This window comes from Microcaecilia unicolor, chromosome 2, assembly GCF_901765095.1.
Source record: "Microcaecilia unicolor chromosome 2, aMicUni1.1, whole genome shotgun sequence".
Taxonomy (NCBI): Eukaryota; Metazoa; Chordata; class Amphibia; order Gymnophiona; family Siphonopidae; genus Microcaecilia; species Microcaecilia unicolor.
The window spans coordinates 566,327,467-566,347,125 of NC_044032.1; the positions used below are offsets into that span (position 1 = coordinate 566,327,467).

A 19,659-nucleotide genomic window follows, 5' to 3' on the forward strand; every position below is an offset into this window, starting at 1 on the left:
TTAGACCCGCACTTCCCACACTGCCGTACTGGGCACGACATACTAAAATGTCTGAATGACCCGCACTTGTGACATTGCCGTGGCTGCCCCTTGTAAAAGCAGAGGATCCGATCCCTGCCAATGAACGCCGCGGAGGGAATGTGCTGGGTCACGTGCCCTGCCTGCTTCAGCCTAACCTGCGCACCCCATCCTCCCGCCCACACCCTACTGGGGTCAGGGAGCTTGGACAAGGGGGTATGCAATTCTGCGTACCGCTGTAGCCAGAAGGCCAGGTCCGCCCCTGAGATGGATTCATTTCGGACCAGCAGGGTTACCTGCACCAGGTCAGGTCTGCTGATCAGTACGGCCCTAAAGTTTCTCCAATCTCCTTTCCCCCTTACCCCCTCGTATTTCTCCCAGAAGACCTCCATGCCTCGCTGGGTCAGAAAACTAACATCATATTCTGGGATATTCACCGGGTGGGTACTACTACTACTACTACTATTTAGCATTTCTATAGCGCTACAAGGCATACGCAGCGCTGCACAATCATAGAAGAAAGACAGTCCCTGCTCAAAGAGCTTACAATCTAATAGACAAAAAATAAATAAAGTAAGCAAATCAAATCAATTAATGTGAACGGGAAGAGAGGAGGGTAGGTGGAGGCGAGTGGTTACAAGTGGTTACGAGTCAAAAGCAATGTTAAAGAGGTGGGCTTTCAGTCTAGATTTAAAGGTGGCCAAGGATGGGGCAAGACGTAGGGGCTCAGGAAGTTTATTCCAGGCGTAGGGTGCAGCGAGACAGAAGGCGCGAAGTCTGGAGTTGGCAGTAGTGGAGAAGGGAACAGATAAGAAGGATTTATCCATGGAGTGGAGTGCACGGGAAGGGGTGTAGGGAAGGACGAGTGTGGAGAGATACTTGGGAGCAGCAGAGTGAATACATTTATAGGTTAGTAGAAGAAGTTTGAACAGGATGCGAAAACGGATAGGGAGCCAGTGAAGGGTCTTGAGGAGAGGGGTAGTATGAGTAAAGCGACCCTGGCGGAAGATGAGACGGGCAGCAGAGTTTTGAACCGACTGGAGAGGGGAGAGGTGACTAAGTGGGAGGCCAGCAAGAAGCAGATTGCAGTAGTCTAAACGAGAGGTGACAAGGGTGTGGATGAGGGTTTGGTAGAGTGCTCGGAAAGAAAGGGGCGGATTTTACGGATGTTGTAAAGAAAGAAACGACAGGTCTTGGCGGTCTGCTGGATATGAGCAGAGAAGGAGAGAGAAGAGTCAAAGATGACCCCAAGGTTTCGAGCTGAGGAGACAGGGAGAATGAGAGAGCCATCAACAGAAATAGAAAACGGGGGGAGCGGGGAGGTGGGTTTGGGGGGGAAAATGAGAAGCTCGGTTTTGGTCATATTTAATTTCAGGTGGCGTTGAGACATCCAGGCAGCAATGTCAGACAAGCACGCTGAAACTTTGGTTTGGATGCAAGGTGAGATATCAGGGGTAGAAAGGTAGATTTGGGAGTCATCAGCATAGAGATGGTAGGAAAAGCCATGGGTTGAGATTAATGAACCAAGGGAAGAAGTGTAGATAGAAAAGAGGAGGGGACCAAGAACAGAACCCTGAGGTACACCGACAGGCAGAGGGATAGAAGTAGAAGAGGATCCACCAGAGTGAACACTAAAAGTGCGGAGGGAGAGGTAGGAAGAGAACCAGGAAAGGACAGAGCCCTGGAATCCAAGTGAGGACAGGGTATCGAGAAGTATGCTGTGATCGACAGTGTCAAAAGCAGCGGAAAGATCAAGAAGAATGAGGATGGAATATTGACCTCTGGATTTAGCCAGTAATAGGTCATTGGAGACTTTAGTAAGCGCAGTTTCGGTTGAGTGGAGAGGGCGAAAACCAGATTGTAATGGGTCAAGAATAGCATGTGAGGAGAGAAAATCAAGGCAGCGGTGGTGAACAGCACGCTCAAGTAATTTGGAGAGAAAAGGATGGAGGGAGATGGGTCGGTAATTAGAGGGACAAGTAGGGTCAAGTGAAGGCTTCTTAAGGAGAGGTGTGACCACAGCATGTTTAAAGGCAGCAGGGACAGTCGCAGTGGAAAGTGAGAGGTTGAGAATGTGACAGATAAAAGGAATAAGAGTAGGAGAGATGGCATTAAGAAGGTGGGTGGGAATGGGATCAGAGGAACAGGTGGTACATTTTGAGGAAGAAAGGAGAAGTGTAGTTTCCTCAATAGTAACTTCAGGAAAGGAGGAAAGGGAATGAGGGTAAGGAGAGAGAGGGGAACGGACTAGTGGAGGGAGAGGTGGTGAGGTAGAGAAAGCAAGGTTTATCTTTTGAACCTTGTTGTGAAAGAATTCAGCAAGGGTCTGAGGAGATAATGAATGGGGAGTTGGGGGAGGGGGCACCTTGAGGAGAGAGTTCAATGTGGTGAAGAGAAGTCGAGGATTAGAGTCAAGAGAATTGGTCAGTTGGATATAATAATCCTGTTTGGCACGTAAAAGAGCAGATTGGAAGGAGGTCAGCATGAACTTAAAGTGTAAGAAATCAGCAAGGGCCCGAGATTTCCGCCAAAGGCGTTCGGCGGAGCAGGTACAAGAACGTAGGTAGCGGATATTAGAAGTCAGCCAAGGTTGGGGTTTTGTACGCCTTACAGGGCGGGTCATCAAAGGTGCAAGAGTGTCTAAGGCAGAGGATAGAGTATTGTTGTAAGAAGAAACAGCCTCGTTGACAGACGTGGATGGTGCCACAGTAGAGAGGAGGTTTGAAACATGGGAGGATAGAGATGAAGGGTCAATATCGTGAAGATTCCTAGATACAGGCATAGAGGTCCTCTGGGAGGAATTCTAAACCCAGGAGCAACTTCAGGGCCTCATCCCTACTTGGCATCCCACACTCCCCCACCCACCTTAACTGAATCACATTCCTCCTTTTGGGAACCTGGCCCCCCCACCCTCCCCCCTCCTTCCCCACTGCTTCCTGCCCCCCCCCCATTCCCCCTGCGCCCGCCCCTCCCACCTACTACCGCCGCAAAGGATGGAGCACCCCCCCCCCCACCGTCCCCCTCCTCCATCTCCTGCACTGAGACCCCCCCTGCTCCTGCTGTGCCGTACCCCCCTCTCTCTCTTGCTCCCTCTCTCAGCCTCCCTCCCCTCCCTCCCTTCTCTCCCTTCTATCAGCAGACTTTGCACATCCCCTGCCTTCACAGTGTCCTTCTGTACCATTTCCCCTGCAGCAAAAAACCTGCCATTGTCCCCTTCAACACGTTCGCTAGAGACAGTGAGAGCAGGTTCCCCTAAATACTTGTTCCCCTCCCAATGCCCCTGACCCCCTCCCCCTCCCACCAAGCCAACCCTCCCGGCCCGCAGCCTGGCCAACTTCAAAGTCAAAGGTACCAGTCAAGTTTCCTTCTGGCGCACACTGCAAGGCAAACACCTCCCGCTCCTCCCCCCCCTCCTTCCCCCCCGGAACCTGCTCTCTGTGCTGGGTCCCTCCTTGCAACGTGCTGCTCCAGTTGTCCCTGTGCGTGCCCGCTGTTTTTCTGGGAACTGGTCTCCCCTCTGGCGTCCTGCTTCGTTGGGACTTCCTGCTCTGCCGTTTTGCCAAGTAAGCGTGGCTTCCCACACTCCAGCACCACTCGCTCTCCCAAACGTGGGGAATCCTCCTGCGCTGTAGCATTCTCCCCTACTGGCCACTGCAGCTCCTCTGCGGCCGTCCCTGCTTTTCCAGCCCGATTGGCTGGCGCCTCCTGCTCCAATGTGCTGGGCGGGCGTGGCATCCCGCCACCCGGCAGCGCAGTGCCTTGCCATTCTGAACCTTTTTGTGGGGAACACTGTGTGTCCTCCTGTGCTTTCTCTATCGAAAACCACTCCTAGTCTTCACCTGCCTTTCTACCTGCATTCTCCTTTAAGAGGCAGCTCCCTGCTGGAACATCTCCACTTGCAGTCCTTAGCCCTGCTGCAGGTTGATTGGCTGGAACATCCTGCTCCTCAGAGCTTTGTGGGTGACGCCTCCCAGGCTGTGCTGGGGCAGGCATTTTTTCCTTGCCGTCTGCTCCTACTACAGGCAATGGGAACAGGACAATCTGTGGCTGCAATTGCCTCTGCCTACCCCTTGCCTCTTCTCCAGGTAAGTTCTCTGTTTCAACTTCCACCACCACTTCTGTGGAAAAAGGTCTCTCTCCTGAAATTCCAGGCTCTGTTTCAACAATGTGAAAAGTCTTAGTGTTAAAGTTTTTTTTCCTGTTCTGCTCTCCCATACTCGGGTGCTCTCAATGAGGCTTCCACAGCCCCACCTTCAGTCCTGCTTACTCCAGAAGCTGCCTGCAGAGGCCCCGACTGACTAGCAAGGTATTGCATGAATTTTAATGTATTTTGGGTGCTTGTTCCTGGCAGCTCCCCTGATGCTTCAATGTTCTGGGGTCCAAAGCCTGGGCTGATTCCTTCCTGCTCTGTTTGTTGCTTCCACTGTACCGAGGCTGACGGGGCCTGTTCCCCCGAGACCATCCTGTCTCTGTTGATATAGAGTTCTCTCAGAGGATTTCCAGGGCCTTTCCTCAGGGCCCTCAGCAGCTGTTCTTTTTTCTGGAGAAGCCTAAGCAGCCTGGTTTCCTCTTTCATATAGGTCTTGCGATGCTCTGCAGGGGCCAGCCTGCTCAGGGCTTTTGCCATTTTGACTCGCTTCCCCAGGTCCACCACCTCCTTCTCCGTACTTTTAATTCTCTTCACCATTTTAATTATGCCACTGGCCGGGTCCTCTGGATCCTGGCAGTAGTCCACAAGCTCTTCCTCCTCTAGATCGTCACTGTCCTCACTGCCTTCCTCCTCCACCTCCGGCAGGGCCTCTTGACAGATCTCCATTACCACTCTTTCCTTCTCAGACCAGCTCTTCTCTAGGGCCTCTGCCAGCTCTCTCCCCCCCTCACCTGCTGGACGTCGTGCGGCCGCGAGGGGGGTACCAGTCCGGCTTCCTCCCTTGTAGTCTGGCCCTCTTCTATCCACAGGGCTCCTTTCCCTCCTCCCTGCGGCACTGCAAGGGAGGGGACCGCTTTTCCTGACCCTCTGGTCCCTGAGCCCAAGAGGCCCCATGGCTTGGGCCTGTCCTGGGGAACGCTCCCCAGAGGCCCTCCACATCCTTGGGGAGGGAGCTAGGCCTCACTCCCTTCCCACTGGAAGTCTGCAGAGCTCTCTGAAACACCTCCTTCCACCTCAGCAGACTGGATGGACCGTACAGGTCTTTTTCTGCCGTCATCTACTATGTTATTTTTTTAAATCATTTTCATTAGAAAGAGCATGTTTCAAACCCCTTAAAGTAGGGTTGGTTTTTCATCGCTGGCATATAAGGCCCTAGAAGTAGGGACAAAGTTGAGGACGTTGCTATCGCACGCTGCGATCGCAACATCACATGCATTCTATTATTTTTGTTTTATACAGACTTCATTAGTACCTAAATTGCGTTGGTCCATGGTGACATTGTCACTACCAGTTCTGGAACTTGAACCAGTAACCCCATTGCCATAGGGGTCACGGCCTATAGCTGTGCAATACCAGCCACGGGTGGGTTTCTTGGATGAGGATCCCAAGCCTCTAGTTTGGATTCTTCATCAAGGTTCCATAGCCTTGTGTGGGTATCTGTCCGGTTCCCAAGCCGACGATTGGGCAGCTTATCCTAGGTTCCTATGCTAAAGTGGGTATCTTAAATGGTTCCCAAGCCAAAGTCCGTAATGTTTGTATGAACTGCCAAATTCCAGCGATTGCTTATTTATTATTGAATTTATGAGCCATTTTCTTTAGTGTCACTTCTGGGAATTGATACTGGCGGCCTGATGACGTAACTGATGGTGCTGGGAGCACACAAATAAGATGTTGTGCTCGAACCCAACAAACATCTTTTCTTTCAGGCCATTAAAATGAATGAGCTGGGCCTGGTGGATGCATAAATGTTAACAATGCATCATTTTGTTCGATGGAAATTTCTACAACGCTGCCTACCCACCACTTATTGTCATAAATGCAGGCAACATAACAGCTAGGCAATAGTTTGGCCAATTTTAAATTAGGATCGACGATATTGGAAATTTTGGCCACAAAGTTAATCGTGTCATTTGAGACTTTGCTGACAGAAATTGAATTCGAATCAACTGGCACAAACTGGTGATGATCTCTTGTGCCAGCTATTGTGCAGCTAGCTTTCCATCTTTCTTCTTGCAGAATCCTGTTTTCTTGGATTTCTTTAGTCGGAACATATATATATATTTAATTCCATGAATGTTTTTGTCACAAAAGTTAAACAGATCTATTGGCGTCAGTATTTGGTCAGTTAATGGTCGCTGGAGGCTGGCTCGAGCAGCCAAATGTTTAGTCGTGCCACCATCTCCATCACATGGTGACTTGCCATGACTCGTGCCAAAAAAGTTTCATTCGGCCTCAATTTCAAAATCATTCTTGTGATTGCACAGATTGATGAAACTTTTGTAATTTTTGTATTGTGCTGCTGAACCGTCACTAAAGTAGTATATTCTTGTAATCTTCGTTTTATTCGTCAAAAACTCAATCAACTTCCGAATGGACATGTGTACGGAAACCGTATCATGTTGCATATGATCAGAAATTATGCAGCAGTTGTCAATTTGCAGCATGCCATCTTTATTGATATAATAAGCGACGAATAGATGCACTGTGCATTGTGAATTCTCCCAGTGAAAGCCTTGAGCGGCGTCTTGGACAACAAACAAGTAATTCTGTGCAAAATCCATCAGTACGATAAGTTCAGTTTCTTTTAGGCCAGCTTTTAATGACTTCAAATATTCGCTTTGATGTTTTGAAATGAAGTGGTGGCCAGTCAGTTTCCAAATTTTGCTAGCGAGTTTTTCAATAAAGTTGTCAACAGTGAGAACATGTGTTTCGAGCGTTTCACGGTCAGTATGAACCCATTGTTTGAATTCTATTGATTCTTCTGAGTCCCAGTCCTCAAATATTTCTTCAAAATATGCTATCAGTGCCTCTTCACCAGGACAGTTTTGGCATCGCTGCAACATACAATATTTGGCATCCAGATCGCAAACTGCCTTTCCCATGAGCATCTTCTAGTCTTCTTTAATGTTGGCACCTTGTAGCATAAGCTTAACATTCTGATGGAAGGTGCAGACACAGACGGAATGTGTGCCTGAGGCACCGACAGTAACACACCACTTTGGTCTGAGCTCACAATTTGGAAAAACCAATTTCAGCACCATATTTGTTTCGATATGCTACATACAGTTCTTTCAGACTGCACAGTAGCAATCGCTTTTGTTTTTGAACCTTGATGCCATCAAGCCAAACAGAAACAAAATCTTTTTTACCAGGGCACAACCTGCTAAATTCATCATCCTCGTAGAAATCTCGAACTTCGTTGGCGATTGCCTTTGGTAGCAGTTTGCCAACTTTTGCATCTGGTAATGCACAAATGCCTCTCTCACTTTAATTTTCGCACGGTTTTAACCATACGTTCTGAAACGCTATACGTTTTTGCTGTCACCGGTATTGACCAACTCTTTGGGGCCAATGTCAAAAATTGAATTTTCATGAATCTATTGGATATTTTAATTTTTGTTTTCACATCTTCGATTAGGTCAGTGTAATCTTGGCATGACAGGCATTCTTTAGCAGCCGACTTGCTAGTTTGTCCAATATCTTCGGCTGATACTGCAGCGGCTACCATTATTTTTTCTGCTACCATTTTCTGCACATGTTCAATTTTTTTTTCACATATCCAGTTTTATCCCTACTGGCCAACCTCCGAATTTTTAATGGAGAAGTCCCCAAATCAGTCAAACTTTAATCAAGAGTGTCTGAAATGTCCATATCGTAATTTTCTGATGACGATGACTCTGCCTTGCTTTCGACCATAGAAACATATTTGGCTTTACACTTGGAACTCATTTTTTGGCCCGGCTTCACATTTGTTTTCAATTTGTTTCAAATCATCGGACATAGCTAGATCGACTTTCAACAGTCCATGTTTAACTATGTGATTTTGTTTGTCGAATGGGTTGCAGCACGACTTTTACTTCATTTCGTACTTTTCCAAATGCATCGCTTTGTGATGGAGGCAGATTTGGTCGTCGTCTGTGAACTCAACCTCTGATCGCCGAGTAATGAGCATTTTTTCACTGGCGGACAAGCTGTGCACATAATGCAGCCCAATTTCTTTAGAATAAAATGCACCATGGTGGCAAGTTGATGACAGTTTTTTCCCAACAACGCAAATGGGCAAAGTGGGATTGTCAGTTGACTCTTTGACATTCATTTTTCGCATATTAAGCAAAATCGCAATAATTAATAATATGAAGTAAGTGTATTAAATTAATGCGAATTTGACAAAGAGAAGTTATAAAGATTCTTATGTTATGACAGAAACATACAACTACACCTGCACAGTACAGAATCCTATAGCTGAAACATGCTAATGCGCGGCATCAGTAAAGTACTTACAGAATATTTAACCAATGTCAGTGTAGAAGCACCGCTAGTAGACTAACAGATTCATATAGCATACAAAAAATGAATTAAACACTTTAAACTTCAGCAGAAATGGAACGAAAACGACACAATATAGAAAAATACATGTTGAAGTATATGATGTTGCGATAGCAACGTCCTCAACTTTGTCCCTATTTCTAGGGCTTATATGCCAGCGATGAAAAACCTACTTTTTTAAGGGGTTTGAAACATGCTCTTTCTAATGAAAATGATTAAAAAGAGTTTCCAGAAGGTCTTTTTTTGTAAAAGTGGGCTAAAAATACCCTATTTTTGGCGTTTTTGAAAAAATCATCAACTTTACACTCAATTTGTGAACTAATGGAAAATATTAGGAGAATGAAATTTTATATTCGAAAACCTTGTGTTGATAAGTTGTTGTGTGCAAAGTTTCACGTTTATCACACCTTTAATTCCAGAGATATAAAAAGCCAAACTTTACAATTTTTTCGTGCTGCAAATTTTTCGGACCAAGTTTGCTCCAAGTTTTCTTCATGGAAATCTCTCATGAAGATTTATTATTTTGTTTAATAGAGCGCAAAACGTTGTACAAGATGGCCAAGTTTTGTTTCTCTCAACAAAAAATATTGCCGGAGATACAGTGTCTCAAAGTTGCCGAAATACTACTACTACTATTTAGCATTTCTATAGCGCTTCAAGGCATACGCAGCGCTGGAGTCATACCATAGAAGGCTGCAGTATGGGGCCAAACAGATTAATATATCTCAGCAAGTATTGCATCGGTGAACGTAAAACTTTACCATTGTTCATTGGGAACATGTATGAATGTTCACAGAAAATTTCATCGAAATCTGTGATGGTCGCGCAGGGACCACCAGACCACTTGGCATGGAATGACCCATCTGTGCAATTTAGCCTGTAAGACTGTATATAATTTGTTATCCTGAGGGTATTTTTGGTATGCTTTTAAAAATATGGGTGGGGATTTAGGCTGCAGAATCATGCCTAGAGTATCATTTTAGCTTTTAAATAATGTGCTTAGATTAGTTTATTATTTAAAGTGCATGGGATATATTAATGTTCCTGGAGTATTTCATATTTATGTAACTGTGTTTTATAAAATACTACGTAGAATATACAGATTTGGATTTTTTTTTTTGAGGAGATAGAAAAAAAATGGAGCATTCAAGCCATTTGTGTAACTGAAAGGACTTTTTGAGCGCTCCATTTTTGTTCTGTCTTTGGTGATCCAGCTCGTGGGTTGTTTCCTTCTTTGGTATTCTACCTGAATTTTTTTTTAAAACATGCTGTGGTTATTATACTGCTCCCCAAAAAACCCTCTTCACTGGACCCTACTTGCCCTTCCAACTATCGTAGTAGCTATAATGACCTGTTGATCATACCTGCCTGTTCTTATGTTTATACCTTCCAGCTATCGTTTCATCTTCCTCCTCTCGTACTGTTCACTATAGCTGTCTTTACATTTTTCTTCCTTCTCATGCTGTTCTTGATCCACTTAAATCTGGCTTTCATTCTTTGCATTCTATAGACATAGCCCTTGCCAGAGTCTCTAGTGACTTGTTTCAGGCCAGATTCAAAGGCTATTACCAAAACTTCATCCTTTTTGACCTGTCAGTCACCATCTACTCCTTAATGAATTGTCCTCACTTTGATTTCGGGGTTCTGGCCTGTCTTGGTTTTCTTCTTATCTCCCACTACACTTTGTGTATTGTCTGGTGAATTCTTCTCCACTTCTATTCCACTATCAGTCTGTTTACCTCAGAGTGCTGGCTTGGTATTTTTTTTTCTTTTTCTTTCCTTATACTTATTCCCTCGATGCTCTGATCCCTTCTCATGATTTTCAGTACCATTTTTACACTTTCGTCTGCAAGATCTACCCTTCCACACCAGAAATTTCACCAAGAATCCAGGCCCAGATCTCAGTCTGTTTGTCTGACAGTTTTGCTTGGGTGGTCCACCACTGCATGAAAGTGATCCAGGCTGAGATGGAGCTTCTTATTCCCCCCCCCCCCCCCCCCCCCCCTAAATCCAGCTCTAATTCTCTATTTTGTGGATAATATGGTCACCCTTGTCTCTTCAGCTTGTAATCTTGGAGTTTTTTTTTTTTTTTTACTTCTCTCTCCCTATCTCTGCCCATATCCTACAGACTGCTAAAACCTATTTCTTTAGAACATCACCAAAATTTGTCCCTTCCTTTCTGAATACACTACCAAAATCCTTATCTTTGCTTTCATCACCTCTAGCTTAGACTATTGCAACCTTCTCCTCACAGGTCTCCCACTAAGCCATCTCTTTCTTTTTCAAGTCTTTTCAGAATTCTGATGCACTACTTACTTTCACCATTGTTGCTGTTCTCACATAACACCTGTTCGCAAGTCATTCCATTTGCTCCCTTTCTGTTTCCTTATAGAGTTCAAACTTCTCTTACTGACTTATAAGTGTATTCATTCTGCAGCTTTTCAGTATCGCTTCTCTTATCTTTCCCTACACCTTCCCTTCTGTCTCAGCTTTGCCTCTGGTCCCGCCCTCATTTTCTGTTTCCAGAAGGGCGGGACCAGAGGCAGAGCTGAGAGAGAAGGGAAGGCAGGCTGAAGTGCCGTGCCTGCTCGACTTTCATTGCTGCTGCCGGACCCCGAGGTAAGAATTTTTAAATTCAGGCTGGCACGCAGGAAGGCGAGGGGCAGGCGGAGGACTGGGAGAAGAGGGCGGGCAGTGCAGGTCGGGCTGCCACTCGGAGGGGAGAGAGAGAGGGGGGGAGGCGCGGGGGTCTGGATTTCGGAGGAGAGGGGGACATGGAACTCGGAGGAGAGGGAGAGAAGAGAGGGAGGGGGCGGGCCTGGAACTAGGAGGAAAGGGGAGCCTGGAACTCGGAGGGGAGGGGGGAGGAGGAGAGGGGGCTGGAAGTTGGAGGAGAGGGAGGGAGAGGGGCCTGGAACTCGGAGGAGACAGAGGGAGGAAGGGAGGCCTGGAACTTGGAAAAGAGGGGAGCCTGGAACTCGGATGAGAGGGGAGAGGGAGGGGGCCAAGCTGGAACTTGGATAATAACTTTGCTAGTGCCTGTTTCATTTGTGTGAGAAACGGGCATGTTTTACTAGTCTGCACTGTTTTCCTCCACCACCATTTTCCTTCTTGCTGTGCTATATGCTTGGACTAGACTTCTGGATTTGATTCATCACGCTTCATCTTGACCCTAGTCAGATTCAGGCTAAAACCCCACCTTTTCAAGGGTGTTTTAACTATTAGCTCTTATTCACCTGCTTAATATTTGTTTTAATCATTCTCATAGTAAATGAAACCCTATATTATGTCTGTTTTGAATAGATTGTAAGCTCTGTTGAGAAGGTACTGTCTCTTATGTGTTTGTGTGCAGTACTATTTACATCTAATAGTGTTATAGAAACATAAAGTAGTAGAAATAGACATAATCAAGAGCCTGTAAATATCCAGTATCTGAACGTGATTTGTAAGCTGAAAATTCTTAAAGGCACAAGTAATTTGCTTTGATGTGTCAGGTATTTTTTTTTTTTAATACTACTACTATTTAACATTTCTAGAGCGCTACAAAGTGTACGCAGCGCTGTACAAACACAGAAGAAAGACAGTCCCTGCTCAAAGAGCTTACAATCTAATAGACAAAAAGTAAAGCATTTAAATTTAAAATATTTAAGCAGTCAAGCACAAGAGAACAGTCACAGGAATACAGAATCTTAGTTTCAGTTCCAAAACCAACTGGCAGTCATTAACTGTTGCACTGACCCATTCTGGCCCTTTAGCCTGTGTTAGAACCTACCAGTAGCATGTTTTATCCTACCAGGAACAAGACTCCTTCCATTTGCTTTAAGCTGTTTACCCAGTGTTAGTGTTGTGATTGCTGCTGTGCCAGCAACTTCGCCCACATAATGTCTCTAGCTACTGCCTCTATCAGTTTTTGTACATTGCTTGGCCAAGCTAGGGATGAGTAGAATAGTTTCTACAAAGAAGTGTCGAAACAATTCACTAACTGCTGCTTAAGGAAACATGCTAGATTGTCGAAAGCTTTGGTTATACTCATTCTGGATTAAAAAAAATAATAATGATGTTACTTTTTTTTTTCTCTCCCCCTTCCCCCAGAAATCCACAGCCGATTGGTAACTGGGTTGAAATGAATATCAATGCGAATGCTCAGTGTGGAACTAATAATCAAGATGGTCGACTGCTTAATACCAGTTGTGAAATAAACAACAAGGCAGCTACTAACCTAAGGACCCTAAATTTGCCTTCAAACTTAGGTATGCTAAAGTGGAGTAATGTTTGAAACAAGTTTCAAAGTAAATCATGTATTGTACAGAGCATAAATTTCATGTCAGGGTAGCATTAAAAGACAGAAATAGGTTATTCCTGAAAGCTTTTTATTTACAGATTTGTAGAAATAAGAATCAACAACCAAGTTATAGGTGATACTTTTTTATTGAACTAATTTATTTCAAGACCTAAAACTGGTTGTATTTATAGTAAATTCTATTTCACATTAAAAATGTCTGGAGGAGAAAAAGATGGAGCCAGCTTTTGGAGATTTAACAAGATGTTTTATTATTGAAAAATACATAGAACAAATCATTTAATTACTACAGCTTCTTTTATTATATGAACAGTTTTTTTTTTTTTTTAGAGTACTTTCTTTCCAATAAAAATTCCTTTGTTTCCTTGAAAAAATTGAAAGCGTGGAGCAGTTTAAGAAAGCTCTGCTGTTTAAACATAGATTCAGTGAGTTGGCTGCTGTTCTTTTGACTTCTATCTAGACCATGATGTGCAAAATATTCTAATTCCCATTATGTAAAGTTTCCATAATGCATAGGAGTCAGGTATTTGCATCATGCTTTTGGTGCTTGTCATGAACTGCTTGTTGATATGGAGCATATGCAACAGCATCAAACAACTTAAAGGAAACAAACTAAGTTGCCCTTTTTTATTAAAGGTTAAGGTGCGTGAACAGAACTAGTGTGTTCTAAATGCTAAAAAGCCAATTTTATATCTGTGGGCATCTTAGCATTTAGTGCTCTAAGCTTTAATAAAACGGCCCCAAAGGTAATAAAAAGGACTCTTGCTTCTTCGAAAGTTCTTCCGTTTCCTTGTATTTTCTTGTAGAGAGAGGGAAGCTGTGGGTGGGGGTGGGAGGGGGGTGGGGGGGAGGTAGAAGACACAACAAAAACTGCCCTTTTAATTTTTGGAAAGCTGTTAGCTGACCAGCATTATTTGGGTAATTTCAGATCCCCAGTGTTGACTAACAACCTAAACAAGATTTAGTTGATTTGGAACTCAAGGTTTTTCTGCCTGACTCCTAAAGTTATCTGGGCAAACCTTTGAATCTGGACCTCATAGTTTGCTTAAACCAGATGTGGGGAATGATTTGGTAAGATTAGATATAAGGTAAAAAGGAATTCAGAAGAGCTGATTTTCATTACGTAGCTTCCCACTATTCCAGAATCAGAGGGTAGTTGTGTCCATCAGCTAGCAGGTGGAGATACAGAACTGAAAATTGAGTTGAAGCATCTCTCAGTCCAACTCTTCAGTATGTTCTGTCTCCAGCCGTCTCTGGTGCCCTGTGAATTTACTTCTCCCCACCTCTCCCCTCTCCTCCCTTCACCTCTTCCCACCTCTCCCCTCCCTTCACCTCTCCCCACCTCTCCCCTCCCTTCACCTCTCCTGTTTCATGTGGAGCTCTCCTTGTCCTGAATAACAACCTTAAAAAAAAAAATAAAAAAGGTGAGGTTACTGGAGAGCGTGGGACAGAGTATCGGTCCTTATTCTTTCTCATCTGGAGTAAGACTTATAGAGACAGTGACCTTGGAGGCAGCAGCCAGCAGTGGTAAGTTGGACTAAAGTTTGACTCTGAACTGCTTGGAGGGCTGCAATTTCTACTTGGTGCAGGGGAGGGATTCTGACTCACCGCTTGGGATTGCGTTGTACTCCATTTGTGCCACTCGGGGTGAATGGTGACTCCCGCAGAGGCAGTTAAGTGGTTTTCCTGCTTTGGGACCCACTAGATGGCGTTGCAGTGTGTGCAAGTGGGGATTCCTGTGGGACATGGGGAAAACGGTAGTCGGCAGCACATCTTCGAGTTTGGTGCAGTAGTCGAGCATTCTTGGGACGTTGGGCTCTCTGATAGGACCGATATACAGTTTGATGCAGGAGAGCGCGGGAACGGGCACCATTTTGTTGGGGACGACTGGCAGTGAGGAATAGCCTTAATTTGATCATGTGTGGAGCACAGCCACCATTTTACAACCTCAGGGCCCTACAGAGCATTCAGCTGCATTGCGATCTTAGTTTTTTCCAGAGTTTATTTTGTTTTTACACCAGGCCTATTTACTGAAACAGGGACAGTCACAGTTGCTACAAGGTGCTTCAGTTTCCCCTCTGCCCTGTTTGCTCCTAAGAGATCTCATTTAGCATGATTTGTCCACTCCTGGAGTTCTGTCTCTGCTTCTCCCTCCTTATCTGATGTGGCCTTGGTCTATTCAGAGGAGCCATCATTGAAGGAGCTGTTGGGGGGGGGGGGGGGGAGAGCTCCCTCCTGAGGAGGAGATGACCCAAAAGTACTGAGGTTTCATAAAGAGAAGGTCAGTACTCTTATTTCTGAGGCTTTGGCGGAACTGTCCATTGAGGGAACCACCTGCTTCAGTGTTGTTTCATCTTCCTTGACCATGAATGGTCTTAGAGGCCCTTCTAAGGCATTCCCAATGCATCCAGACATAGAAGACATGATTATAGTAGAATGTGTCTCACCGGATGAGGGGCTGAAAGTAGGAAGAGTCATGGTTCTGGAGGAGAAAGATAAATTGCAGCTTCCTAGGGTGGACTCCTTTGTTAAGGTGGTGATTAAGATGACCACCTTGCTGTTGGAAGGGGGTATTGTCTTAAATGACCTACAGGTTGGGAAGCGAGAAGGCTCACTGAAATAAGTCTTTGAAGTGGCCTCTTTGGGCCTTCAAGTGTCAGTGTACAGCTTGTTCGTGGCTAGAGCATACCTGAAGTGGCATCAGCAGTCTGTAACATAAGACAGGCAGCATAATATCCAGCTGGAAGCGGGGTTGGCCTACTTGGTGGATGCTGTTTATGACATGTTATGGGTTACTGCCCACAGAATTCCTTTGGCTGTCACAGCACATTGGCAACTCTGGTTGTGACATTAGGCAGGGGATGCAGCATTAAAGTCTCATCTAGTTAATCTAATCTGGTATTTGTTAACCGCCAAATTCCTTACTGGTCCACAGGACTAAAATACCAAAATACAAATCAAGTACACATAATACATAACAAAGAATACATCCAGTAATACAAATCACCAAAATAAATTAAGACCATTATCAAACAGATTGAACAAACATTCATTAAACAAAAATGTCTTAAGATGTTTCCGAAATTGAACATATGTTTTCAAGTCTTTAGATCCAATGGTAAAGAATTTAATAAAAAGCAGTTAAATATGAATATGATCGGTAATTATTTCTTTTAAACACAAAGGGCCCTGTTTACTAAGCAGAATTATAGGCACATTAACGTTTTTAACGCATGTTAGCTATGTATGAGCGTTAATCATGTATATGCCTACAGTATATGCCTACAATATCCCTATTGGCGCCTACATGGTGAGCGCATGCGCTAAGTGTAGGCACTCTAAAAACACTAACGCACCTTAGTAAACAGGGCCCTAAGTACTGTACTGGAGGGTATAGAAGAATGTTATTATACTTAAATTTGTTAATTGAGAAAAAGAACAAAAAAGTAAGTCATACAAATAAATTGACGTTAAGCCATGTAATGATTTGAATACTAGACAAGAAACCTAGATAATTCTGGCTTACACTGGTAGCCAATGTAAATCCTATATAATAATTTGCACCTCCGTCTGGATGCCTGGGTTTGTAACACACTTCCCATTGGTCTGCCCTGGGGATGACGTCACAGGGCGGACCAATGGGAAGTGAGAGGGGAGGGAAGCCAGCAGTAGCCACTGGAGGTCTGCACAGAATCGGGCCCCCCCCCCCCGAGTTCACAACCTGGGAAGGGAAGCCAGCACCCGTTCCATGCCCCCCTCCCTCCCTCCCTCCACTCCCGTCCGAGTTCCTCGCTCCCCCTCTCATCCAGAGGTCTGCACAGAATGCCCCCCTACCTCCCTCCACTCCTGTCCGAGTTCCACGTCCCCCTCACTCTCTCTCTGTGCCCTCCAAGTAGAAGCAGGACGTGTGCAGCTGGCCCTCCCCTTCGTAAGTGCCGGCTGTTATTTAAAATTTTTTACCTGGTGCTCCGCCAGCAACAGTGAAGTTGAGCAGGCATGGCGCTTCACACTGCCTTTGCTTCTGTTTCAGCTCTGCCTCTGGTCCCGCTCTTCCGCAAACAGGAAATGAGGGTGGGACCAGAGGCAGAGCTGAAACAGAAGCGAAGGCAGTGTGAAGCGCCGTGCCGTGCCTGCTCGACTTCACTGTTGCCGGCGGACCACGAGGTAAGAAGTTTTAAATAACAGCCGGCACTTACGAAGGGGAGGGCCAGCCGCACACATCCTGCTTCCACTCCGAGGGCACAGAGAGGGAGGGAGGGAGGCATGGGGGTGTGGAACTCGGAGGGCAGGAGAGGGAAGGGGGGGCCTGGAACTGGAAGGGGAGGGCTGGTCCTGGAACTCGAAGGGGAGGGGTGCTTGGTACTCGGAGGACAGGGAGGGAGACAGGTGGGGGGCATGGAACTCGGAGGACAGACAGAGGGAGGTAGGGAGAGGGCCCTGGAACCTTGCTAGCGCCCATTTCATTTCTGTTGGAAACGGGCCTATTTTACTAGTTAATCCATAAAGGGGTAGACCTATCTTTCATATCTTCATATTGTCACAACTGGATTATTCTAATTCAGTTTACATTGGGTTACCAAATAAACTGTTGGATAGATTGCAGTTACTGCAAAGTACTGCTGCCAAAATTATTTTTTATAGTAACAGATATAAGTCATTTCTCATTTTTAGGTGTTGTGCAAGGTAGCTTTCAGCCTATATTTGCTAGGCAAATAAATCTAAATAAACATGATTTTTGTCAGTAAGTGTTGCTTTTGTGCTGTAGCTAAGATTTCTACCAGGAGCAATAAATTCTGTCACTTATTTTGCTCTTACTGCTTGAGTTACATGGAGGGGCATAATCGAAAGGGACGCCCAAGTTTTGCTGAGGACGTCCTCGCAAAACGTCCCGGTGGCAGGGGCATAGCCAGACTTCGGCGGGAGGGGGGTTCAGAGCCCGAGCTGAGGGGGCACATATTAGGCCCCCCCCCTTGGTGCTGCCGACATCCCCCCTCCCGCTGCCAACCTTCCCCCGCCGTCGCCATGGGCTACCTTTGCTGGTGGGGCACCCCAATCCCCGCCAACCAAGGTCCTCTTCTCCCCACAAAGGCTTCGTTTTGTTTCTGACGTCCTGTATGTTGTACGTGCAGGACGTCAGACTCACAGAAACAGAACGAAGCCTTGCAAGAGGACCTCGGCTGGCGGGGATTGGGGTCCCCTGCCAGCAAAAGTAGCCCACGGCGGGGGAGGGTTGGCGGCGGGGGTGGGGGGGTGGTCGAGAGGGTCGTCGGCCGGGGGTTCCAGGGCCCCGTAGCCCCACGTAGCTACACCACTGCCCGGTGGAGGGGCATGGAAACCCGTATTATTGAAACAAGATGGACATTCATCTTTTGTTTCGATAATACAGTCAGGGACGTCCAAATCTTGACATATAAGTTGTCTTTAGAGATGGTCGTCCCTAGACTTGGTCGTTTCTGTTTTTCGGCGATAATGGAAATCAAGGATGCCCATCTCAGGAACGACCAAATGCAAGCCCTTTGGTCATGGGAGGAGCCAGCATTCGTAGTGTACTGGTCCCGCTGACATGCCAGGACACCAACTGGGCACCCTAGGGGGCACTGCAGTGGACTTCAGAAATTGCTCCCAGGTGCATAGCTCCCTTACTTTGTGTGCTGAGCCCCCCAACCCCCCCCCCCCCCACACACACACACACCCACTACCCACAACTGTACACTACTACCATAGCCCTTATGGGTGAAGGGGGGCACCTAGATGTGGGTACAGTGAATTTTGGAGGGCTCACATTTACCACCACAAGTGTAACAAGTAAGTGGGGATGGGGCTGGGTCTGCCTGTCTGAAGTTCACTGCACCCACTAAAACTGCTACAGGGACCTGAGTATGACATTTGAGGCTGGCATAGAGGCTGGCACAAAATATTTTTAAAGATGTTTTTTGAGGGTGGGAGGGGGTTGGTGACCACTGGGGGGGAGTAATGGGAAGTTATCCCCGATTCTCTCCGATGGTCATCTGGTCAGTTCGGCACCTTTATGTGGCTTGGTCGTAAGGAAAATAGGACCAGGTAAAGTCGTCCAAGTGCTTGTTATGGATGCCCTTTTTTTTTCCCATTATGGGTCGAGGACGCCCATGTGTTAGGCACGCCCAAGTCCCGCCTTCGCTACACCTCCGACACGCTTCCGTGAACTTTGGTCGTCCCCGCAGTTGGGGACGCCCAAAATCTGCTTTTGATTATGCTGATTTGGGCGACCCTGTGAGAAGCATGCCCATCCTCCGATTTTTGTCAAAAGATGGCCGTCCTTCTCTTTCGAAAATGAGCCTGATAGTGTGACATGTGTTACATAGTAACATAGTAAATGACGGCAGTTAAAGACCTGTAGGGTCCATCCAATCTGCCCAAAAGATACTCAATTTACATGGTATGTGATACTTTATACCCGAATTTGATTTGTTCTTGCTAGTCTCAGGGCACAGACTGTAGAAGTCTGCCCAGCACTGTTCTTGTACTAAGTTCTGAAGCTAATGTCGAAACCTCTTAAAATTTATACTCCAGCCCTTCCATATACAGTGGGGGAAATAAGTATTTGATCCCTTGCTGATTTTGTAAGTTTGCCCACTGACAAAGACATGAGCAGCCCATAATTGAAGGGTAGGTTATTGGTAACAGTGAGAGATAGCACATCACAAATTAAATCCGGAAAATCACATTGTGGAAAGTATATGAATTTATTTGCATTCTGCAGAGGGAAATAAGTATTTGATCCCCCACCAACCAGTAAGAGATCTGGCCCCTACAGACCAGGTAGATGCTCCAAATCAACTCGTTACCTGCATGACAGACAGCTGTCGGCAATGGTCACCTGTATGAA

The 19,659-nt window shown here is 45.9% G+C and overlaps 1 protein-coding gene across 1 annotated transcript in view; it reads left to right on the forward strand.

The window, feature by feature from the left end:
- The window catches only part of PCM1 (pericentriolar material 1), an 866,960-nt gene that overhangs the window by 255,728 nt on the left and 591,573 nt on the right, over nt 1-19,659 (forward strand). Inside the window, 1 exon segment of the mRNA XM_030191464.1 lies at nt 12,587-12,744. Coding sequence (XP_030047324.1) covers nt 12,587-12,744 — 158 coding nt within the window.